We start from the raw sequence: 25,681 nt of genomic DNA, 5'->3' as shown, positions 1-25,681 counted from the left end.
GGTTCTGGGGAATGATGGTTTTTTAAATATAGTCATAAGCCTTTTTTTGTTTTCTCTTTTCTTAAGGGCAAGTGTCCAGAGGATGGTTGGGATGAAAGTACACTTGAACTTTTTTTACATGAACTTGCAATCATGGATAGCAACAATTTCCTGGGAAATTGTGGTGTGGGAGAAAGGGAAGGGAGAGTGGCATCTGCATTAGTTGCTCGGCGACATTACAGGTATGATTTTTTTAAGTACAGAGCATTTCCTTTTCCCTTTTCTCTTTTTTTTTTTGTTAAAAACAATAGTGGCAGTATTAATCATATTAAATTATAAAATGTCCGTGTGTAACCTACTTCTTGTTTAAATGGGCATGTGAACTAGATGCAACAGGGAGATGGAAACAATGTACCTGAGTAGGTGCTTTTCAGGACAATAGGGTAAAAGTTCTAATATGAGGTGGTTATACCCTGTCAGCTTCTGGGTGAATAAGGATACTGGCTGTACGTTCTGTTAAGAATGTTTGTACTGTCTATACATTCTGTTAAGAGTGTTTAACCTAATAAACCTATTTGGTTGTTAAGAGTTTAAAATATGCTAAGGTTGTTTATAGTTTTCCATGTTTCTTTTCTAACATGGCAAGTTTTTTTACAGAATGGTATATTTATAGAACTTTAACGTCATTCATCTGCATCTAAACTGAATCCCATTTTATAAATATCTTGCTTGTTGCAGTAGATGTAGGAAAGGTATATTATAATTTTAGATTATTAAGTCACTTTTTTCTTTTGCATTATTCAGAAAGCTTTTCATCAATTCTGATAACCATTTAGTTGTTAGTGGTTCCAAATATGATCATTTCTCTGTTCTCCAACCTTTCTGTGAAATATAGGTAAACTCTTTAAAACTCCCATCTTCCATGATTTTAAATCATGATGAAATTTTCCTAGGAATAGTAGAATTTTATTTCAGCCGAAACTATTGCAGTCAAAACTAATGATAATGAATGTATGACCTGGATGAAAAACTAATGGTTAAAAATAAGGTGATAACATGGTTGATAATATATGTTAAAAAATGCTTAGTATATGAGATTGCAGTGGTAATAGAGTGTGACACGTGTTCTGTGATAATTCCAGTGTGCAGAATTTCTGATCTAGGCAACTATAAATGACAAACAGACTTTTGATTTTGAAGTGTATTCAGAGGTATCTTTAAATAGTGTATAACATGATTAAATTTAAAATGAGTGGATTTGCACACTAATTTTCAAGGAGCATGTACTTCTTCTAAACTTAAGGCAGTATTTGAAACATCAGCTCATCCCTGTTAGAAGTTAGCTCACTGCTCTGATTAGGGAAATGGGAAGAAAGAAGAGAATTTAATGTTGCATATATCCTGGTTTTCTATTGCTGTATAACAAACCACCTCAGAACATAGTGGCTTAAAACAGTCATTTATTTTGTTACCTCTGACAGGTTACCTGGACTCAGCAGGTGATTATTGCTTCAGGTCTCTCATGCAGTACAGTCAGGTGTTGGCTGAGAGTTTAGTCATCTGAAGGTTCAACTGGGCAGTTTATCCAAGTTGAGTCACTCAGATGGCTGGGAGCTCAGATGGCCTCTCCAAGTGGCTTGGCTTGGGCTTTCCCCAGCATAGCAGCTGGCTTTGAAGAGAGGACCCCCTGCCCCCCACCTCCCCTTGAGCAAACCCTTCAAGAGGCCAGATAGAAGCTATAAGGCTTCTTATGACCTAGCTCAGAAGTTCCAGACCATCACTTCTGCTAGATTCTTCCAGACCAAGCAAGTCACTAAGGCCAGCCCAGATTCAGATAGAGAGGAATTAGACCCCATCTCTTGGTGTGGCAGTGGCCTATGGGCATAGGGAGAAAAGGAATTGATGGTGGCCATGACGAAGACTAGCTACCACAGCATACTTGATGAATTTGTTTTGATTTAATTAGATATTTTCACGTTATTAATAGTCAAGTATAGTGTTTATTTGGTTATTGTATTTGTATACTTATACAGTGGATTACTTAGAACACTGAATATTTTTGTCCAGTTGTTGGCCATTTTTTGCTTAGGTTCATTCATGGAATTGGACGATCGGGTGATATTTCTGCTGTGCAACCCAAAGCTGCAGGTTCTAGCCTTTTGAACAAAATTACCAATTCTTTGGTCCTGGACATCATAAAGTTGGCTGGTATGTACTGTGTTAATCATAATACTTTTGGCTGACCAGTCACACAAACCTTTGCCTAATTTCTTTTATTAATGCTTTTCTCCAAAAAGAGTATAAAATGGCTTTTGAAAAGATATATATATAAAACTTTTAGAATAAGATAGAAAGTCAGAGCCATAAGCCTGGAGGATGAATTTAGCAGTGAGCTTCCTGAGTGTGAGTACAGAAGAATAAGCACTAGTCTGTTAACTCTTTTTATTTGATAGAAATATATCATTTCTTTAAGAAGGATGCTGTTTTTTTAGTGGAACAACTAACTTCTGTTTTTCTTCTTATTTGGAGGTGTCCATACAGTGACCAACTGCTTTGTAGTTCCGATGGCAACTGGTATGAGTCTAACCCTGTGTTTCTTAACATTACGACACAAAAGACCAAAAGCAAAGTACATTATATGGCCACGAATAGACCAGAAGTCCTGCTTTAAATCCATGATCACTGCAGGTAAAAGAAGAGAAGTAACATGTATGTTTTTCAATGTCACAGAAAATTCGAACTTTTTATATAGAGCTAGATAAATGAAAAAGAAACTAAACCTGTTCCTATTCCTTCTTTTTATTGTGGTAAAATATACATAACAAAATTTACCCTTTTAACAAAACATTTTTAAATGTATAGTTCCTTGACATTAACTACATTCTTCTTGTTGTGGACCATCACTGCCATCTCGCTACAGAACTTTTTCATCCTCTGAAACTGAAACTCTACCTATTAAACAATATCTCTCCCCTCCCCACCACCCTCAGTCCCTAGCAATCACTATTCTACTTTCTGTCTCTATAAATTTGTCCTTCATATAGGTGGAATTATAGAATATTTGTCCTTTTGTGACTGGTTTATTTGACTTAGCATAATGTCTTTAAGGTTCATCCATGTTATAGCATGTGCCAGAATTTCTTTCCTTTTTTAGGACTCCCATTGTATATATATCCCACATTTTGTTTATTCATTCATTCATTCACTGGTGCACACTTGGGTTGGGTTGCTTCCACCTTTTGGCTGTGGTGAATAATGCTGCTATGAACATGGAGGTACAAATACCTGTTTGAGTCCCTGCTTTGAATTCTTTTCAGTACAATCTAAGAAATGGAAGTGTTATGTCGTATGTCCCTATTCTTTAAAATGGGGATATGATTACCTGCCTCAGAAGACTGTTTTCAGAATTAAGTGGGATGACATGTGAAATGCCCAACAATAATCCCTGGAGCATAAGAGGTGCTTCAGGAATGTTTGTTCTGTATACATGAGTGGAGTACACGTAAATAATTACCATGGATCAAAGTACGAGGATACAGGCATCGTTGAGTATAGATGAGACAAAAACTTTAAGTTGGTATTTTAGTATTTGGCTTGCTTAGGTCAAGTTGAATTTGAGAATTTAAAGTTATTTTTTGAATGGACTCAGTCTGTTGTATGAAATGAACAGTATTGGGCTGTAATTAAACTGCATAAATAATCCTAAAGAAACTCGTGTAAAGGGATTCATAATAAGGACATATAGCAGAAATGGGTAGACTTTTAAAAGGTTTATTTTAAGTGGCATAAAGCTGTCAAGTCTGTTAATTTGCAAACTATTAACCAAAGAACTGATAACCAAACTTAGAGAAAGACTGGCATATTGAAAAACTGTAAACTTTTTCCAAATGATGTTATGACTTGGACTGTGTTATGTTCTTAGGAAGCAAGATGGTTGTATTCTTAAAAAAACCCAAAAACTTGCATCATAGTTGTTTGAAAACAAAAATAGGGTTGAGTGTAGAGAATTTGAGAAATAATAGAGAATTAACTGTCCTTAGGAAGTTACTTATTTAAGTAAAATTTTCTTTGTTTTAATAGCTGTATAGATATGAAACTTAGAGTTCTGTGGACCACCGTATATGAATTGATGATTTTATAGTGGCTGAAGTTTTATATTTCTGTAGATAGAATGCGGACAACTTGACATGGATTCTAAAACAGAAGACTACTTGCCTGTAACTTTGCTTTAAATTGCTGTGTGACCTTGGGGAAGGCACTTAATCTTCCTAAACTTTGACTCCCTTATCTTTGAAGTGAGTGAGTTGAGCTAAATGGTTTCTGAATCCCTCATAGCTCTTAAATCCACAAATCTAGCCTGCTGCTAGATCTGGTATTTGAGAAGACTGAAGATGTGAATACATAACTCGCGCGCAAGACAATTTTTATATTTAAATTATAGAAGGCTTTTGTAAGCTGTGAGATAGGTCTACTGAAATGTCTTGTATTTTTCTTTAGAGGTAAAACATTACGTTGATGATTGTGATTTTTTTCGATACTTGAGCTATTATTTTTGTTCATCTCTGAAATAAAGAGAAATTTAAAATAAAACTTAAATGTTGCCAGAGAATGAGTAGGTTTACTTTTCTATGGACTGAAATTGAACTGGGCTAAGTGACCCTTTTTGTCATCAGTGACTCTTTATTACTTTTGTGGGCCTCTATTTAACATTTGCTTCCTTACTTCCCAGAATTAGTCTTTCATGTCATATCAAAATGTTAAGTAGATTTGTGGTCCTAATTGTGGTCTAGATGCCACTCCACGGCATGTGGGATCTTCCCGGACCGGGGCATGAACCTGTGTCCCCTGCATCGGCAGGCGGACTCTCAACCACCGCGCCACCAGGGAAGCCCTTGACCTGCCTTTGACTCATGCTGGTATTAAGCCAGGTCTTTATTATTAGAGAAGGGTTCATTGACTAGGATAAATGTTTAAGAGTTTTTGTGTAGAATGGCACTGCTTCCTAGAGTCCACAATCTCCCCTTATTTCAGTTTATACTAACATTTTGGTTTCTGGTTGATTTGGTTAGGTTTTGAGCCTGTGGTGATAGAGAACGTTTTAGAAGGTGACGAGCTACGCACAGACCTGAAAGCAGTGGAGGCTAAAGTCCACGAACTTGGGCCTGATTACGTTCTTTGTGTTCATTCTACTACATCCTGTTTTGCTCCAAGGGTGCCTGATAGGTAAATGATTTGTGAATATTGTCCTTCAGTGTTCATTAGTCTTTTACATAAAATGCACTTATACTAATTCTCAAAGATGCCTAAATAACATTTGGCAGTAAATACTACGTGAATGGACTGTTGAAGAAACAACATAATGGCTTGGGAAAATAAAAATTAGATATAGAAGAAGGAAAAACAACTAGTACCAAGTGGAGATCCTTTTATCACCTGAGTAGGTGCAGAGCATCTCTGTTTTCTTGCTCTTCTTTATGTTTCTGGACATCTTGCATCTTTTTCCTTATTGTTTAATAGAAATCTCTAAGCTAAATTTTGGATTTACATACTTGTTTTTATTGCCATCTCCACTTTGATCTTACAGTTAGTTTTCATATAGAGGAACTATCAGTATTAACAGATTTTAAAGAGAAAATTTTAGAATTATTGTCCTCTGATTTTTTTTTAATTGCAAGACTAACCCAGATATACAGTTAGGTATGTAATTGTCTTTGCATTTTGAGAAAAATGCAGATATTTAAGAAAATTTTTTTTAAAAAGGCAAATGTTTGCTTTTCTGAAGGATGGCTGCAAATTTTTATTCTGAAAATGTAGTAGGCTTAGGTATAGTAATAAATATTTCTAGTTTTGACAGCAACCGTTGGTTTCATTTTAACATTTTGAACAGAAGTGCTAATAATTTGTAAAAAAACTATTGCTTGGACTATTTTCGTAGCATCAAGTTATACTTTGATTTTAATTCATGGAGTCATATAATTTGGCAGTAATTAATGCATGTTAGCTTTTACTATAGGCAGATTTTAAGAGACAATTTTAAAACCCTGCTCTTGAAAATTTACCTTGCTTCATTCATGAGTCTGGATTCTGTTTTCAGATCCTGTTGCATATGCTTTAGCTGTTTATTCATTACTTACCAATCAAATTTTAAATTTGTATTTAAATATTAAATAAGCATCTTTCTTCATTGATGTTTTTGCTATCTAGAAAAATTTTAATGTGGTTGAAATAAATTACATTTCTAAAAACACCATATGAATATTTGTATTAGTTAAATTATTTATCCTTGAGGATATCTTTGTTTTTCTTTCATTTTGACTAACTTTTTTTTTAATTGACGTATTTTTAATTGATGTATAGTTGATTTGCGGTGTTGTGTTAGTTTCTGGTGTACAGCAAAGTGATTCAGTTATACATATAGATATATCTGTATATATCTATATAACATATATACACACATACATATATATGTATATTCTTTTTTGTATCTTTTTCATTATGGTTTATTATAGGGTATTGAATATAGTTCCCTGTGCTATACAGTATGACCTTGTGGTTTGTTTATTTTATATACAGTAGCTTGTATCTGCTAATCCCAGACTCCTAATTTATCCCTCCCCTAGCCTCTTTCCCTTTTGGTAACCATAAATTTGTTTTCTGTGTCTGTGAGTCTGTTTCTGTTTTGTAAGTTCATTTGTATCATATTTTACATTCCACATATAAGTGATATCAAATGGTATTTGTTTTTCTCTGACTTCTCTTCGTATGGTAATCTCTAGGTCTGTCCATGTTGCTGCAAATGTCATTATTTCATTCTTTTTTATGTCTGAGTAGTATTCCATTATATATACAGACCACATCTTTATCCATTCATCTGTAGATGCACATTTAAGTTGCTTCCATATCTTGGCTATTGTACCTAGTGCTGTTATGAATATAGGGGTGCATGTATCTTTTTGAATTAGAATTTTGTCTGTGTATATGCCCAGGATTGGGATTGTTGGATCCTATGGCTACTCTATTTTTAGTTTTTTTAAGGAACCTTCATAGTCTTCTCCGTAGTAGCTGTACCAGTTTACATTCCCACCAACAGCGTAGGAGGGTTCCCTTTTCTCCACACCTTCTCCAGCATTTATTAATTGTAGACTTTTTAATGAAGGCCATTCTGACTGGTGTGAGGTGATACCTCATTGTAGTTTTGATTTGCATCTCTCTAATACTTAGCGATGTTGAGCATCTCTTCATGTGCCCATTGGCCATCTGTATCATTTTGAATAACTGTTTTGGAATGTTTACAGTATGCCTGGTATAGTGCTAAGTACATTTTACATGCATTTTCTCCTTTGGAAAAAACCAAAAAGGTTTTTTTTCAGTCAACAGAATTCTCATATACTATTTTTTGGTGGTGTTACATAACGAATGTTTCTGATTAGAGTGAACTTTAGGAAAATGGTGATGCTCAGTTATTAGTAATATGTTTGAATTTCTGATTTTATTAAATTTAAAAATACATTTTGATTTCTTTAAGTTTAATTCCTTTATAGTCTTAATTTGAACATATATATTGTCTTTATTAGTTAACTGGACAGAGAGTATTGTGGGGCAAAATCAAAGAAAATGTTAAAAAAAAGAAGAGTATCATTTCTTCAAATTGAGAAACACCTTAAATTGGCTTCTAAGTTAGAATACAGTCTGATTCACATGGAAAATATTTTTTCTGCTTCTCTTTGCCTTTCTCATACACATTGAAAATATTAGCAAATTTGATCAATTCAGAATATTTAAAACTACTCAAGTGATTTTAAAAAAACAGTACTTTATGTTATTATAGTGCCTTACTCTCAAGGAAGCTTGTTATCAAGGAATACTTTCATTAGAACACAAACATGTGAAAGTGCCCTTTATGAAGAAAACACTTGTGTGTATCCCAGAAGGTCCATTTTGTTAAAAACAAAACCTGATTAGTTTTCTGCTTGATTTGTGAGGTTTATGAAAATGAGTGATAAAATAAGTTTTTAATTCATAAAACTTTTAGGGAAGTAAATTGAAAACTTCTGACAGTTGAATAGAATAATGTTAGTTCTGTTTGTAGTTTAAAAACATATTAATGCACAGCTACTATAAAAGGAAAATGTATTCTGTGTAAGTTGATAATTAAACCATATATTTGTAGTACATTTATCTGAGAAATAATTTTTATTCTCTCAAAATGCTTTACTTCCAAATTTTTTATACTGTAGACAGAACGCTTTTTAAAAATTAATTTTATCAAACCATAGGATTTAGTTTTAGCTTCATAGTGTGAAGACATTTCTGTTAGAGATGACTTCAGTCACAAGTATTATTTGGTTTTGCAAGGGAACATCATTTATTACACTCTAATTGAAATTTATTACCTTACTTTGCATAAAGCTAGACTCTCAGATTGTTTTAATATGGGGAGTGTCAAATGAAGGAGTACGAGTGAATTTAAAACCAGCAGCTATTTAAAAGATTCTTTAATATCCAAGTTGTTGGAAAATGTTATTTTGGTACTGAAATATTTTAATGTTCTGTATTTTTTAATACATTAAAGTCTATTTGAAAATGTATTTTTTACTTTATGAGATGCTTAATGTGAGATTTCTTAACATTTCAAGATATGCTGATTATTTTGTGGATATTAGCTTAGGATGATAAGCAACCGAAAGCATTTAAAAATGAGCATATCAACCTTGTAAGAGGTCTTTATAAATAATCTGCTTCTTGCTTTTTATATAGGAAATTTTCAGGTGATTTAAAAGCTACCATCTGTGTAAGATTTTTCTAACTACACATTTTCTTATTTATTGGTGACATTAATTTAAAAGCTTTTTCAAGTTTATCCTTAAATGCCTGCTATGCATTTCCAAGGTGCCAAACTATATGCTAAAATACTGCTGTAGAAATTTCAGTTTGTCTTTTTTTCCCCCTAGTATACTTTAAGGATAACTATTAAATTAAAAACGTTTTCTCGTAATTTATTAAGGCAGAGTATGAACATGTCTTTCTATTGAATATGTTTATAGATTAGAAGAACTGGCTGTGATTTGTGCTAATTATGACATTCCACATATAGTTAACAATGCTTATGGAGTGCAGTCTTCAAAGTGCATGCACCTCATTCAGCAGGTAAGAGAGTTTCCAAAGATACGTCAGGGAAAAATGGATTTTAACATATTTGGGATTATTACTTTGTTTTTCTTACAACCTAATACAGAAAAACGGTTAATCTAGCATCTTCTAATTCATGGAGCATTAGAAATTTGCATCCAGTAGTCACTCAGTAAAAGTCATTATTCTTTGCTAGCATCATTGGACTATAGTTTTGGTCAGCACCAACATGGAAATACTTTAGTAGCTTATTTTTTTAACTTTCTGAGAATGTTCCATTGCCAATGCTTTTTTCATTTTTCTAATATAGTGGATTATAGTGTTTTTAAAACTATATTGATTACCGAAAATGACTTCATTTATAAACATTCTAGCGTATAACTATGGAGTTGGCAGGTTTTTAAAAACTGTGATTTTATTTTTTTTTATTTTTATAAGCATCACCTAGATCCCAGTCATCTGTTTTAGATTCTTATTTTTAAAACATGTCTGAGCTTCCCATCCCACTCAGAGTAAGAGTCCCACTCAGAGTAAGAGTCCCATCCCACACAGCCATGGCTCTGTGTCCTCAGGCATCTGCAGCTTCCCTGATTTCATTTCCTGCTGCTCTCCCTCTTACCCACCCTCCTGGCACATTTGCCTCCTTTCTCTTCCTCTCTTGTGCTACCTGTGTGCACCCCACTCCTGCTCATACCTCTTGTTAGGTTGCTTTTCAAGAGAGTTGTGTGGCTTGTTACCTGACTTTCTTTAGATTGATGAGACTTTCTCAGACACCTTACATAAATAGCACCTTCTTCCTTGCCAGCATTTTCTATCCCTCTTTTTCTGTTTTGCCATATTCATTGATTTTAAAGTACACATTTTTCCATGTTATATCTCTGAAATTGAGGTGTCTTATAATGTTAATTGGCAATGTTTATTCTTACCTAGTGGTATGTAAAGTAATGGTGCTTCTTGAAATTGATGGCCTCTTGCTCTTTTTCTCCATAGCACTTGTCACCATTTGATATGATGTTTGTTTACTGTCTACTTATTGGTAGTGATTAGAATTAAGGTTCTGTTAGGGAAAGGACTTTGTTTTGTTCACTGTTATGTCCTCAATACTTAGGACAGTACCTGGTACATAACTGGCACTCAATAATAATTGGTTACTCAGGGCTTCCCTGGTGGCGTGGGGGTTGAGTCCGCCTGCCGATGCAGATGCAGGGGACGTGGGTTCGTGCCCTGGTCCGGGAGGATCTCACGTGCCCTGGAGCGGCTGGGCCCGTGAGCCATGGCCGCTGAGCCTGCGCGTCCGGAGCCTGTGCTCCGCAACGGGAGAGGCCACAGCAGTGAGAGGCCTGCGTACTGCAAAAAAAAAAAAAAAAAAAAAAAAAAAATAATTGGTTACTCAAACAATTGAATGAATAAATGATGTATTACATTTACTTACAGTGATTAATTACACTGTATCAGGATATGGATAGATATTATCTTTGTATGATATGAATTTTCTGATTTGCGTGCGTAATGATGTTAGTCAAATATTCAGTTTTGACACACATGTGATTTGTGTTATGTGGATAAGAGTTATTCACAGATTATCTGTGGCCTTCTGCCATGTAGTGGTGAATGCTCCTTAGCCCTATAGATCCTATCTCATAAATTTTTTTGTTTTCTTTTTTGTTATTTTGAGTACTAGTATTATCTCTGATATAAATATGGTTTATACAGTAGTATTAGCTGATTTGCTTAATTTCTTTACTCAAACCTTGTACCAGTTAGTATGTAACTGACTGCAAGTAACAAAAACCCAACCCAAATTAGCTTAATCAATAAGGAAATAGATTAGTTTACATAACAAAAGAAGTCCAGAGGTGGAATGGTTGTATGCATGGTATTCGAGGGTTTCTTAAAACCTTTGAGGAAGACCATTTACTGTTTCCTTGGTATCCTTTTGCATTATTCCTTAACTTTTTAAGGCTTATCACAGTTTCAGACTAGATTATATCTAATTTGAATGGTAGCAGAGGAAGGTTGTACAGTTAGCTATGCTGGAAATCTTGAAAAAACATACTATTTCAGTGATTCATTTTTATTCCTCCTCCCCTTTTTCCTTTCTCCTCCTCTTTAATTTTTAGCAGCCTTAATTCTTTTAAAAGTCAGATATTCTAGCATTCCTAAAAGTTTAGAAAAGTGAGGGATAGAAGATCACTCATAACCAGGTTACCCTAACAATTACCCTTAATAATTTGTGTATCCCTTTTTTCTCTTTCTTTAATACATATACATATTGCTTTTTACATGGTTATAGCCATTGTGTACATTTAGTATTAACTTTCTAAAATGTAGTCAAAAGCATATTTAATTTTTAAACTTAAATATAAACTTAGATTATATTTCTATACTCTCCACATGCTTATAAAGTCTTCATTGATCAGTTTAATGGCTCCTTAACATTTACCCATATGTTATGTACTTAACTCAGCAGTGTTCATTGTTCTGGTGCTCATGACATATTTTTGAATACTAGAAAATTTGGTGGTGTAATTGAAGAGATTAAGACTCTTAAATGAAAACAAGCTCCAGGATACAATATGAAAGCTGCCCATGGAGTTGTGCATCACGAATACCCTACTTTGTCATCACCTCTCTTAATTCGTGAGGTGGTTTTACTAAAATTTTAACCAGAAAATAACACTATAAGATGGTAAATGAATTTTTATAAGGTAGCTGTTGTATTGTTGCAGATACTGTATTACCTTCTAGAATGGACATTTCTTAAAAAAAAAAAAAAAGCAGTACATAAAAATTGGCCCTCACAAAAAGAGATGGTGTCCCTATTGCTTTCAGCCAAATAAATACTTGGGTCTTATTCAGTGCTAGTTGTTTCATGACATTCTAAAAAATTAAAATTAGCTTTAATTTATCTCAGTAGTTTTTATCAGTTATACATACCGTTTACGGAGTACCCATACGCACCATGTGTCAGGCATCCTGCTAGATTTTTTTTTTTTTTTTTTGCGGTACGCGGGCCTCTCACTGTTGTGGCCTCTCCCGTTGCGGACCACAGGCTCCAGATGCACAGGCTCAGCAGCCATGGCTCACGTGCCTAGCCGCTCCGCGGCATGTGGGATCTTCCCGGACCGGGGCACGAACCCGTATGCCCTGCATCGGCAGGCGGACTCTCAACCACTGCACCACCAGGGAAGCCCCCTGCTAGACTTGTAAAGTTTATTAACTTAATCCTAACAGTTTAAGGTGTACTTCTCATTGTTTCCATTCTACAAGTGAGGAAACAAACTTGGAAGTATTAAGTGACTTGCCTAAGGTCCCAAGCTGCAAAATGGCCCATATAGTTCAGTGTGATTCCAAATCCCTTTATCTTCGTCTAAAAAGCAAAGTACTAAAACTGGGAAGCTTTCTTGAGAAGATAGTATTGTACTAATCAAGCAAACAATGAAGAAAGAGGTATAACTAAAATGTTTCAGAATTGTTTTTTTTAGGGCAGTGTCCCAGAATGACTCAATGCTGAGCATATAGAGCATTCTGATATGCATATGTAGTCCCCAGGAAATTAGCTTTGCAGAACCTATACTTCTGACATATACTAAACTGACTAATTTAGGAGACTCATGGAATATGGATGTGAGGACACATTAATAGAGAGGGCTGTAGTAGAGTCACAAAAATACATAGAATTAAGGATTGTAAAGCTCCCCAAGTGTGGGAAGCAGCAACTTTGTTTATTGAGAATTTGAGAGAAGTAGGTGTTATACTAGTTATTCATAGACCTAATTGTCAGTTCATTCAATAGATATTTGCAGGGTTCCCACGGATGTGCCAGGCAGCAGGGTAGGCACTGGAGATGCAGTAGTAAATACAACAAAATCTTTATCCTCATGGAACAGAAGCAGACAGTAAACAATAAGGATGACAGGTCTTGATAAATGCTCTAGAATTTGTGGGGGAGGAGTATCAGATGGTGTGATCCAGGAAGTCCTCTCTTGAGAAGTAACATTTGAGTGTTGTGAAGGCGTGAGCTGGGCAGCTCTCTGGAGAGATTCCAGACAGAAGGTAACATCAAATGCCAAGACACTGAGGCCGGGATGTGCTTGGAATGCATGAGGAATAGCAAGGAGGCCAGCGTGGCCGGACCAGGGCAAATGAGAGCAGCAGTGGTCATAAAGAAATTTGAGGTGTGTTAATTGAGGTGTGTTAAAGATTTGAGATTTTATTCTTGGTATGGTCATCAGCCATTGGAGGGTTTTGAGCAGGAGAGTGACGTGTGACGGCTGCGCTGTGGGAAATGGCCTGTAGGAAGGCAAGCGGGGAACGCTGTTGCAGTAGCCCACATGAGATGCGTTGGTGGCATGGGCCAGGGTGGTTGCTGTTAAGGTGTTAAGAAATGGTTGGATTCAGATGTATTTTGAGAGTCGATCTTACACGGTATGCTGATGAACCAGATGCAAGGAACGAGGAAATGAGGATTCAGGGACTCCAAGACTTTTGGCCTGAGTTGCTGGAAGGATGGAAATGCCATAGGAATAATATTTTACTTTTATTTATTTATTTTTTGTGCGGTACGCGGGCCTCTTACTGTTGTGGCCTCTCCCGTTGCGGAGCACAGGCTCCGGACGCGCAGGCTCAGCGGCCATGGCTCACGGGCCCAGCCGCTTCGGGGCATGTGGGATCTTCCCGGACCGGGGCATGAACCTGTGTCCCCTGCATCGGCAGGCGGACTCTCACCCACTGTGCCACCCACCAGGGAAGCCCAATATTTTATTTTTTAAACATGGGCTCATCATCCTGACTACCTAGGTTTTTGCCTGGGTGACTTTCAGTAAGGTGCTTTAACTGCCTGGATTTGAATCTCAGCTGTGCTATTAACTACATTTCTGACCTTGGGCACGTCACTTTAGTTTCACTGTGCCTTAATTTTCTCATCTGTAAAATAGCTATTATTGTGGCATCTGCCCAGATAGCTATTGCATGGGTTAACTGAGTTAAGAATGTAAAGTGCTTAGAAGAGTGCCTGGTGCATAGTAAGTTCTTAGTAGATTCTGGCCGTAATTATTATATGAACAGTGATCTGTTTTATTCACTGCTGCTATGCCCAGAACCTGGAACAATGTTCGCAGATGATAGGTGCCGAAATATTTGTTCCCTGAATAAATGAGTGAATGGATGAACTGATAAATGGCAACCGTTTACTTCATAGGACATGCTCCTGTGTTTCCTATTCTGTTTAGCCCTTCCGGCCTTCTGGTGTTTTTCTCTCCTCCTCATTAATGGCCCCAGACTTTAGTGTGGAGAATGAGGTCTATACACCGTTCCTGAGATTGGGTCCAGCCTGTTTGTTTTCTTGCCACAGAATTTGCTACCCTTTGAATGCTTCTGTGTTTTAGTGATGAAGGGGTTCTAGCAAAGTCTGGTGCACTGATTGCTCTCTTAGTACTCCTCCTAATTTAGGTTCAGATTTCTCTCAGGAAACCTTGGGCACTACTTAAACGTTAATAAAAAGGCAACTCTGACTGTTCCACTTTATTTTTATGTGCTACTTTGCATGGTTTTCAGTTATTTATTCAATTAGTCTCATATGCTTCTCTCTGTTTTCCTGTGATAAGGTGAGATTTTCTCTGATCATAGTTTATGAGGAAGTTAGAAAGGAGAATGACAGGGGAAGGTTAAGATTTAAACAATCATGCGATAGCCTCCGAAGTTGTCTGTGCCCCTTCCCTTCTCTGCTTTTGCTGCTTCTACCTATGGCCTGGATCTGGCCTCTTAGATTAGGCTACTTCTGTTCTCTTCTATCTGCTCCTTCTATTCTCCCTCAGCTGTGGATGTGGATATAAAGTGGGAGGATGAAGGTCAAATAGGGTTACAGTATTAATAGGAATATAGATTGTGAATACAGATTGAAAATCTGTGGCTACAGATAAAGAAAAAAACTATCTTAGTTGAAGTTTAGATAGTATCTTAGTTTTTAAGAGGAGGAAATTGAATCACATTAGGCAGAAGGTTATAGACTATGTCGCATGGGACTAGAGCTTAGTTTTACATTTCTAGCAAGTATTCCGTCTTTCACCAGAATACTAGATTTTCACTTGAAGTTCACTTGCAGTGGAATGAGATCATCTAAGATTATAACATTAGGAAACATAAGTTATGTAGAAACTCTTACGTAGAAACTCTTATGCCAAGAGTATGCCAAAACAATTCCATTAGTTGAAGTTAAAAATAAAATTTTTCTTTTCTCCTTTATTATCCAAGTGGTGGTAGGAGCAGAGCTTGTTGCTTAAAGTGGTCATGCAGGTTAGTAGATTATCCAAGCATCAAAGAGAGGCACTTAATATATAACTTATTGATTGGCAGCATGGGTGGCTACAGTCCATTAGATTATGGTGGCCACTCGTGAACTCACAGAGGGTGTTTAAAATTACTTAATAGTTGTAGGACCCACTGTTGTTATTTATTGTCAAATAGAAGAGCACACATGAAAGGCATGGGAGAAATTCACTCTCTCTTACCCAATTTTAAGGTGAAAAGTTCTGTTTCAATGTAGTTCCCACCTGAACTGATACTGAAACTCTGCCTTCCTCACAGGCTTGGTGTGAAGATTAAATGATTTATGTGTGAAAGCAGCTTGTAACTATAAAGTGCTCTTCCACCTATAAGGAGCAGCATTTAAAAACTCAGTTTAATGCTTAAAAATATTTCACTGGCATCGGTACAAAGAAAATAAAAATCTTTCATCTGTTTTTTGTTTCTGTGCATTGTTTTAATGGTATTTATTAATAGCAGTTGCTGTCTCTTCTTCTAAATATGTAATACTACATCTTATTCCATTCTAGGGGGCTCGGGTTGGTAGAATAGACGCTTTCGTTCAGAGCTTGGACAAAAATTTTATGGTTCCAGTAGGTGGCGCTATAATTGCTGGCTTTAATGATTACTTCATTCAGGAAATAAGCAAGATGTATCCAGGTAAATAAATCAGTTGCTCTTCAGAAAAAGTAACTAACAAACAAAAATCCATTTGTACATAGGCTACTGTAATAAATCTTAATTTACAAAGCTTTTTTCCCCTTCTGAATGTAACTTATCATCCTTATTTCAGGAAGAGCTTCAGCGTCACCTTCTTTAGATGTCCTTATTACTTTATTATCACTTGGATCGAATGGCTACAAGAAGCTATTAAAAGAAAGAAAGGTAAGCTTTCCCGTTAGGTGTAAACAATACTGTTGACTAAAACAGTACTCCAAAGTATTGATGTTTTTGTCTATTGGTTTATCACATTGGGATGTAGATACCTAGCAAAGTCCTAGGGGATTTACTTTGATCTGGACCCTCCCTAGGTGGTTTTAAATTAATCATTGTTATCCTGTCTATTCAGATATCCTGAGGAATCTTGGAAAAGTGATTTTTGCTTTTGTGTTTGTTTTTGTCTTAAGAAACTCCTGCATCAGGGATTCTTATTATTTCGGTAAAATTTAATTCATTTATCACTTATAGGTAGAGGCTCTTAAAAGACAAATGGACAAATTTTTTCCTTTTAGTTTTGGAGGCCTGAAGATTTGTTTAGGTGTGACATGTCAGTTGCAGGAGGAAGAACCAGGTCAGATGTTGGCCAGCTTCTCATTCTAAAATAATAAGTCCATCCCGTGGCATTATTAGAATGGTGAACTCATTGATTATGTTGGTTATGAAAAGAAAAGTGACATTTGTGCTTAAAAATTGGACTTTGTGGGCTTCCCTGGTGGCGCAGTGGTTGAGAGTCCGCCTGCTGATGCAGGGGACACGGGTTCGTGCCCCAGTCCGGGAAGATCCCACATGCCGCAGAGCAGCTAGGCCTGTGAGCTGTGGCCACTGAGCCTGCGCATCTGGAGCCTGTGCTCCGCAACGGGAGAGGCTACAACACTGAGAGGCCTGCGTACTGCAAAAAAAAAAAAAAAAAAAAAAAAAAATTGGACTTTGTCTCCAGCCCTAAAAACTAGCTTAATTCAGGGGCAACTCCAAAATTGTAGACAGACAATGTTGGTAGGGCAGATCAGACTAAGATGTTTTATTCTTCTCCCATCTGGGAGAGCTAGAGGCCCCTGGTGCAGTTTTTGTATCTGTATAACTTTCTAACACTTTGTAGCAATTACAGTCCCTTAGATTTATAATAGTAATTTACATATTTTAGAGTATTTTCATGTACGTCATCTGATGTATCCTCTCAACAGCCTTATGAATATGTAACAGAAGTTTAACATTTTCTGTACCCTGCTTTACCCTAGTCCCTTTCTCCCCACTAATTCAACGCATAGGAAGGTAATTATTTACTTTCCATTGTTAGGACATCTCTTAAGATTTACGTGATATAGGAAAAGATGCTCAACCTCAGTCATTAGGGGAATGCAGATTAAAACCACAGTGAGATACCACTACACACCTAGGAGAAGGGCTAATATTAAAAAAACAAACAATAAAAACAGACAACACTGGCAAGGATGTCAAGCAAGTAGAACTCTCAGATGTTGCTGATAGGAATGCAAAATGGTACAGCAACTTTGGAAAACACTTTGGCAGTTCCTTATAAACATTTACTTACCACATAAACTAGCTGTCCCACTCTTAGCTGTTTACTCAAGAGAAATGAAAATTTGTATCTGTACAGAAAGCTTTATGTGAATGTTCATGGTGATTTTATTCATAATTGCCAAAACCTGGAAACAACTCAAGTGTCCATCATCTGGGGTATGAACAAACTGTGGTACGTACATACTCAGCAATAAAAAGGAACAAACTACTGATATATGCAATACTGCAACAACTCCCAGATGCATTACACTAGATGAAATGACCCGGCTTGAAAGGGTACATATCGTATGGTTTATTTATATGCCATCCTGGAAAAGGCAAAAAAATATCAGAGAAAAGACCACTGGACGCTAGAGGCTTGGGTTGGGGGAGGGGGCTATTAATGGTAGTGAAATGTTTTGTGTCTTGATGGTGGGAGTAGTTTCATGACTGTATGTTTGTCAGAATTCGTAGAAGTGGACACCTGAAATTGTACTATATGTAAATTATGCCTGAAAAGGAATTTTAAATGATTAGACTAACACTCCAGTTTGATAAACTCCAAGAAGTAATCATCTCGTTCTGGCCAGGAGAAAACCTCAGCAGAATCTTTCAAGGGCCCTTGTCCGTATGACAGATGAAGACTGTTTATAGATGCGGAAAGCCATCATCTCTCTCTATGAGAGTTGAGTTGTATCCGATGTCAGTGAGTCTTAGCTCTCCTGTAACTAGTTGTTTCACTATGGAAAAGGTTCTTGAACTCACAGATTTTATTTCATTGCTTGTGAAAGAAACAGTTGCTACCTCAGGCCACTTCTAGTTCTAAAAGATTGTAGAATATTTCCTGAAATAAAACGGCTACTTTCTGGGCCTTGAGCATTACAATCACGGGAATTGGCCTGTAATTTAGTAATCCAGCACAAATCATATGGGTAATTTATAAATCAAACTTTTTTAAGTTTGAAATTTTTAAGATGATGGTCTCTTCAGTTTCATGGTACCTCCTATCCATTTCCACCCCTATTAAGCTGTCTTGACCCCTCCCACCCCCCCATGTGAACAACGACAAGCCCATTTAAAGTAGCATGGTCTACAGTATGGACTAGTGTGTTTCTTTGAAACTCAAAGTAGATAAAGTTGAGTGTAGGATAAGTGTCATTGAGTAAATACTTAATTTACTAAACATCTGTTGAGCATCTGTTATGTGGCAGGCACATCATATTGATAGAGCAATCAATAAAATAGACAAAGGTACCTGCTCTTATGGAGCTTGCATTTCATATGGAGGACACCAGCAATAAACAAATCACATAAAATATAAATGCTTGTTCAATACATAAATTATAAAGCTGAAAGTGCTGTGGAAGAAAAGAATAAAGTAAAACAAGGGGGGGTTGGGGATGATGTGTGGGGGGAAGTGGTGAGGATTGATTTTTTAAATGTGGTTAGTGCAGGCCTCGTTGAGAACGTGACATTTGAGTTGACTTGAAGAAGTTTGAGGGAGTGTACATGTATGATGGAGAAGAGTGTTTCAGGCAAAAAGCCAGTACCAGGAATCAGGGTCGAGTCAGTGTGTTTGAGAAGCAGAGAAGAGGCCAGTATGGTTGGAGCAGCGTGATCAAGGAGGGTTGTGAGAGTTGCAGTCAGGATGGTAATGGGGGCGGGCCGGTCATGTAGGGCTTTCTGAGTGAGATAGATAGAGAACCACTGGAGGGTTTTGAATAGAGGAGTCACGTCATCTGATTTATATCAGGAAAGACATAAAGGATCCTTGAAGGATCCTCTGGTTGAAGGATCGCTCTGGTTGCCGTGTTGAGAATAAATTAGGGGGGCAAGGGTAGAAGTTGAGCTTTTTCAGAAATCAAGAAGTGATGTTGACTTGGATCTAGATGGTGCCAGTGGAGGTGATGAAAGTGGTTGGATTCTAGCTCTCTTTTGAAGATTGAGCCAACAGGATTTCCAGATGAATGTATTGCGAGTGAAAGAGAGACATCAAGAGTAATTCTGAGATTTTTGACCTGAGCAGTTGGAAGAATGGAAGAGCCATTAACTGAGATGGGGAAGTCCGTGGGTTGGAGGGGAAGGCCAAGAGTTCAGTTTCAGACAAAGTTGAAATCAGGATGTCCTCTGACGTCTAGGTAGAGATGTAGGTATGGAGCGCGATACGAGTCTAGTGTTAAGAGAGAGAGCTGAGCTGGACATAAAAAATTGGGGGAGTTAATTGGCTAAGAGATTAGCTGAGATTTTAAGAGAATGAGTCTATAAACAGAAAAGAAGTGCAAGGACTGAGCTCTGGGGCACTCCAACATTAAGAGGTCTGGGAGAAGGAAAGAGACCAGAAAAGGAGACTGAGAAGGAGGGAAAGCAAGAGCGTGGAGTCCTAGAAGCCAAGTGAAGGAAGTGTATCAAGGAGGGAAGTGTGATTGCCCAGTGCCACTGATAGGTCAGGTAGAGTGAGCACTAAGGTTTGACTACTGGGTAGAAAAGTTTCATGTAAAAATCATTCTTAACATAGTCTTTCAATGCAGGGCTTGTGTTATCTAGCAGATACCGTATATGTGTAGATACACTTATGTATATATATGAAGTTATAGCCCCTAATATTGAGCACTCACCATGTGGCAGGCTCTCCTTGAAGCACTTTGTCATGTATTCATTTAATCCTCACAGGGTCATTTAATCCTCACAGCAGCCCTGTGAAGTGTTATCCTCATTTTCACAGGAAACGTAGTGACAGAGAAGTAATAGTATGAGGTAAATTGTGGGACATGGGTTTAAATCTAGGCAGTTGGGCTTCTGATCCTCTCTCTTAAAACCTCTAAACTGTACTTTTTTTTTTTAATATAGGTAAATAATGTAGTTTGGTAGCAATGTAGCTACTTTAAATAGCTATAAATCTGAAGACCTAGGTCTACTAATATCCAGAGGATGCAAAAACAATAATACATTTAGCAGCTTTGGCCAAAAAAGCTCAGTTGTATTTTAGATATACGCTGTTTGCTTGTGCAGAACCACTGTTGCTGGGGAACTCCCTCTCTGACTCCAGGTGGTCCTGGGGAGACTGTCAATCACAGGGTCCCTTCTCCTCTTTCTTAGGGGTGGGCATGTGATCTGGCTAGCCTCGTTCGCAGGTGGACATGTGGAGATAGAGTCCTTCCAGCAGATTTGATAGTTCATTTAGAGATACTGTGTCTGTTGCTTTGCAGATAGTAAACTGTAAGGATGTAATCTTATGACTCTAAGCCGCCATATTTCTAGCCATGCCAAGAAAGCCTTCTTTAGAGTAGAGAACATAAGAGGGAAAACAGAACTGAGAGTCATTTGAGTCTCTGGATCCAGACTTACCTGCTTGTAGAACTGGCTGTTAGATGACCAATAAATTTACCTCTTTCGTTTTAAACTAGATTTCTAATGCTGATACTTCTTTTTTTTTTTTTCCATTGAAGTATAGTTAACTTGCAATGTTATATTAGTTTCTGATGTGCAACAAAGTGATTCAGTTATGCATATATTCTTTTTCATATTTTTTTCCATTATGGTTTATTATAGGATATTGAATATAGTTCCTTGTGCTATACAATAGGACCTTGTTGTTTATCCATTCTGTATATAATAGTTTGTCTAATGCTGATACTTTTGATTCCTCTTATACCCTTTATAATGTTTCAAACATTCATTTCTTCTTTTCCATTGTCCCTGCCACAACTCCCTAACTAAAGCCTTTACCATATCACACCTGGATGGTTACAATAACTTACTAACTCTTCTCCTGATCCCCAGTCTTGGTCTACTCTAATTTGTCATGTTGTAGAGCAGTGCCAGATTATATTCTTAAAATGGGGAAGTCCCTTTTGGTCCAGTGGTTAAGACTGTGCACTTTCACTGCCGAGGGCGCACGTTCAATCCCAGGTCAGGGAACTAAGATCCCACAGGCCGCTCAGCGTGACCAAAAAAAAAAAAAAGAGATTATGTTCTAAAAATGCACCTTTCTTCAAGTTATTCCGCTTTGGGTTTTGGTTGCCTGTAAGACAAAGTCCAAACTCCTTAGCCTCCCATTATGATCCATCGTGATCCTTTGTGGTCTGGTCCCACATTACCTGAGCAGCATTGGCCCCTGCTCATTCATTCATTCAAGCAAAGAAATGTTTATGCATAGGCCCTAAGGTTAAATTTACAAACAAGACTGACATAGTCGTTACCCTTAAGGAAATTGTAGTCGGGGAAATCTACATATTAAATAAATAATTACAAGTCTGATGAGAGTTATGAAAGAACAAGCAGAGTATATGAGAGCATATATCACCTAACCTAGCTGGGGCACGTAGCCCAGCTCTCACAGGGTCAAGTGTCGCTAGAAGAAGTGACATCTATTCTATGAAAATGCAACTCGTGCACTTATTAAGTGGCCCCCATGGTTTAATTGTAGGCTAGAATTGATGACTAGCGTAAGTGTAGAATTCTTAAAGGATATTTTAGACTGAGTCTGGAAAGCAAAGTATTGTGCAATTATTGGAGATTTTGTGATTTAGATCACTTTCCTTTAGGGTAAGTTCAGATTCAGTAGGTCTGGAGTGGGGCTTAGACACTGCATTTCAACCAAACTTCCCTGATAAATCTGATGCACACCCAAGTTTAAAACCCATTATTTTGGGGCACACAGGTCACTTGTATCTGTAACAGAAACTTGGAGAGGAATATATCATAGCATTTTAATACTTATACATAGATAATATTTCATGGAGTTTGAGGTGAACTGCACAAATATTGCAAATATCAAAGCTTGAAAATATAACTTGTTAGTTTTCTATTTATTTCTGGTATTTTTAGTTGTCATAGTTATAATCTTTTCTTATACCGTAGCTACTTTTTACCTTATATTGATCAGTCTGCAGGCTTGGCTAAAATTTCATTTTTAAACTAAATAAATAGAATATGTTGTAGCTCAAACAATAAAACCATTACACAAAGTTTTAAGTTAGACATTTTAAAACTATACTTTATTATATAGATGCAAATTTTTAAAATTTTTATATGCTGCTATTATAATATCAAATAAGCATACTATTTAGTTTTTCCTGTTTTTGTTCTTCTTGAATTGAAACTGTAAATAGTAATAGCTAATAATATTAAATATTTGCTATATAATATAAGTCTTGAGTAATTTGATAGTAAACTTATTTAATTAGCAAATTAAACTGACTGTTTGAATGCACATCCCTAAAAAATTACCATCAGGTGTCTGAAGTGAAACTTGATCCTTGATTTTGGGTAGTCTAGTAGATTACTGCCTACTTTGGAGTTTGCCGATTGATCCCTTTATTCTTAGCATCCTTTGCTTGTTATGTAGTAGACACTCATCAGATGTTTATAGAATGAACTAATGCAGGGCATTTGGGAACACATAGGTCCACTGTTGTACAGTCTTTTCTTGTTTTACACAGAATAAGTATCTTTCTATAAAATTAGGCAGAAAGTAAATAACATTTTGATACTGACTTCCATTGTGACTTAGATGTTCTTATAGAGACATTTCTCCATATGGATATAGTTGAAAACTTGTGAAAAGGAGTAAGTTAAAATGGTGATTGCCTGTTGTATGTAACAGGCACTGTACTTCTGGGAGTAGGGCTTCCTCCCTAGTGGATACTCCTCTTCCAAAAGTACTTTTTCTTACCCCTAAGGATTTTGGAATTGTTGATATTAGGGGTGTTCTGTCATCTTTTTGGAATCTAAGAATTTCTTTTATGCCATGCTTCTTCTGACTATTGACCTTTAGGGTTTGACTTTAAAATTTTCAGCTACTTTTAGGTGATACCAAGGCCCATGCAGGTGTACATTTTGCTTAGCAAGAATGAAAATCCACCTTCTTTGAGACTGACCTGCAGCAATATGTAGCTCAGCTGGTGAATGGATCGAGTAGGCAGCCCAGCTCTGCTTTTCATTGTGACTTTGTCCTTTATTAATCATCAGGTAAATATTTTGTGGGGAAATTTTATGTTTTTAGTGTTATGAATTAGACTCCATTTTAGATGTCAAGCGATAACTCTCTTTGTAACATCCAGAACTTTGTTCTTTTCCTTTATCTAGATAGTGTAGAGTGAAATGAACAGGGACAGGACAAGAATAGGATTATAGCTGCAGGTTATTAGCATGTGTCTGTAGGAGTCCTGCTAGCTAATGTTAGTTATTTCAACCTGAAAACTATTTTAGGCTAAGGGAAAAGTAGGTGGGTAGGAAACTAATATTTTTATGAATGTCTGCTGTATGCCAGGAATTCTGCTAGGTTCATTATATTCATTATAATGAATTCATTATTTTCATTATAATGAATTCATTATTCATTTCATGTACTACTCAGAGCCAGTTTCTGAGGTAGGTATTATCCCCATTTTACAGATGAAATTGAGGCTAGAACAAGTATACTTACCCAAGGAGCACATATAAGTGCCAGAACCCAAGTCTAGGTGATGCTAAAGCCTCTGCACTTTCTGTCTTCCCACTCTTCCCACTGCTTCCTGTCACCCATCCACTGTTGTGGAAGTGTTCACCTGCTGTGTGCTAAGCATTTGAGCCATAAAAATGATAATCTCCTGACCTCTATTCTTATCTAGTGGAGGTGTGTAAAACCCCAAAGCCTCTAATGTATTCACTGGTTTTATTTAAAATTCTTTGTATAGAGTTTATTTAGAACAGAGACTATCTATAGTAGTAATTGTCAGAGTATAAAAATGCTCATTTGAGAACTTTGAGAACTCTATCATTGTAAGAGCATAAAGTTTGCTTTTTAACAACTTCATTCAACAGGAAAGTCTTTTTGTTGAAAAATGTGGATGTCCTCCATAAACCATAATTGCGTATATGTAGCATAAATATTGTTTTTTTATTGGATTCGTTGCAGAAGTAAAGGCCTCTTTTGTTTAAATGGACTTGCTTTTGAACTGTGAAAATTTAATCGTGATAGTTTATTGGTTTAGCTCTGGAGAAGCTGAGGCAAAGCTATTTTGCTCCAGCCAGAGCTATTTATATACCATCACTGAGAGCTCCTCTTTATATTATTGGTGTTATTGCCTACTAAAAAAGGAGTGTTAAAAGACAACTTAGGATTTTTTTTTATTCCTTGCCCTTATTCACCACAATGATATTTTTAGTTTATTTCATATAGCTCTACATCTTCCAAAACGGCTTTATCTTTTTCACAGTAGAGGCAGACAAGAACTCAGCTTGAAGCCATTCCTTCTCAAGCCTTTTTTTTTTTGAAGGGTGAAAGGATCAAAGAGAGTGGAACTCTGGGTGTGAATTGAACCTCTTTGCTCTTAGCCCCTTCCTGATCAACACATCTGCTTCACTGAGGGGAGAAGTGACCAGGAAGTTTAACTGAAGAGGCCTTTAAGAAAAGGGGCGAAAATTGAAGAAACTGTTTCTTTGAGTTGCTCTATGCAGAAGGAAAGATCAGTCTTAGACATTCATCCTTCACATTTGGTTCTGGAGAAGATCATTATAATTCTGCTTAGCTTTAGTTTTAGAAGAGTGCTTTGCTGAACAGGGCAGGCAGATAATCATTCATCGTTGCAACTATGTGCTGAACTGGACAAGCTCAGAAGAGGAATGACAGAGGACTGGCTGCTCCTGTGGCTGGAATTTGTTAGCTGAAACTTGGAGAACATAAGACGTACAGCTTCAAACAATATCCTATAATAAAGCTAAGTTTGGGAACTTAGAAGATTTGCAGCCCTGAAAGTAGAGTAGTTGAATCTGAACAAAAGTGTCAGATTTCAGGCCTGGATATGGGGCTTCAACAGAAGAGTTTGAAAGCAGTGCTTTAGCCTGTGATGCAAGGAGTATGCCTGGACACTGTGGCCTGGCCACAGTTATAGATAGCAGCATCCCTCATTTAGTACCGTTGTCTTCACTTAAGGACATCTGTGTGTGTGGATACATACCAACAGTCCGTTGTCCATCCAACCTTCCATGTTATCAATGAAATACCAGACTACTTGTTATGTTTCCTTCTTTTTGTATTACCCACCGTATG

At 36.9% G+C, this 25,681-nt stretch overlaps 1 protein-coding gene across 7 annotated transcripts in view; it reads left to right on the top strand.

Moving 5' to 3' along the window:
• The window catches only part of SEPSECS (Sep (O-phosphoserine) tRNA:Sec (selenocysteine) tRNA synthase), a 55,596-nt gene that overhangs the window by 1,318 nt on the left and 28,597 nt on the right, over positions 1–25,681 (top strand). For 5 of the 7 annotated variants that reach the window (XR_016393253.1, XR_016393254.1, XM_089911726.1 and 2 more), the window contains exons 2-8: positions 67–221; positions 2,069–2,187; positions 2,509–2,688; positions 5,049–5,202; positions 9,024–9,126; positions 15,942–16,071; positions 16,205–16,296. Coding sequence is in view for 5 of the 7 variants with exons in the window: in XM_089911726.1 (XP_089767852.1) it covers positions 67–221; positions 2,069–2,187; positions 2,509–2,688; positions 5,049–5,202; positions 9,024–9,126; positions 15,942–16,071; positions 16,205–16,296 (933 nt within the window). In the remaining 2 variants the exon portion in view is untranslated. The remainder of the gene's footprint in view (positions 1–66; positions 222–2,068; positions 2,188–2,508; positions 2,689–5,048; positions 5,203–9,023; positions 9,127–15,941; positions 16,072–16,204; positions 16,297–25,681) is intronic. The other 2 variants (XM_089911725.1, XM_022566596.2) reach the window with 1 other exon arrangement.

The sequence above is a fragment of the Delphinapterus leucas genome, chromosome 5 (genome assembly GCF_059928025.1).
Source record: "Delphinapterus leucas isolate spDelLeu-1000000601 "Yukka" chromosome 5, BTC_Dleu_Yukka2, whole genome shotgun sequence".
Classification (NCBI taxonomy): domain Eukaryota; kingdom Metazoa; phylum Chordata; class Mammalia; order Artiodactyla; family Monodontidae; genus Delphinapterus; species Delphinapterus leucas.
This window is presented reverse-complemented; position numbering and strand designations above follow the sequence as displayed.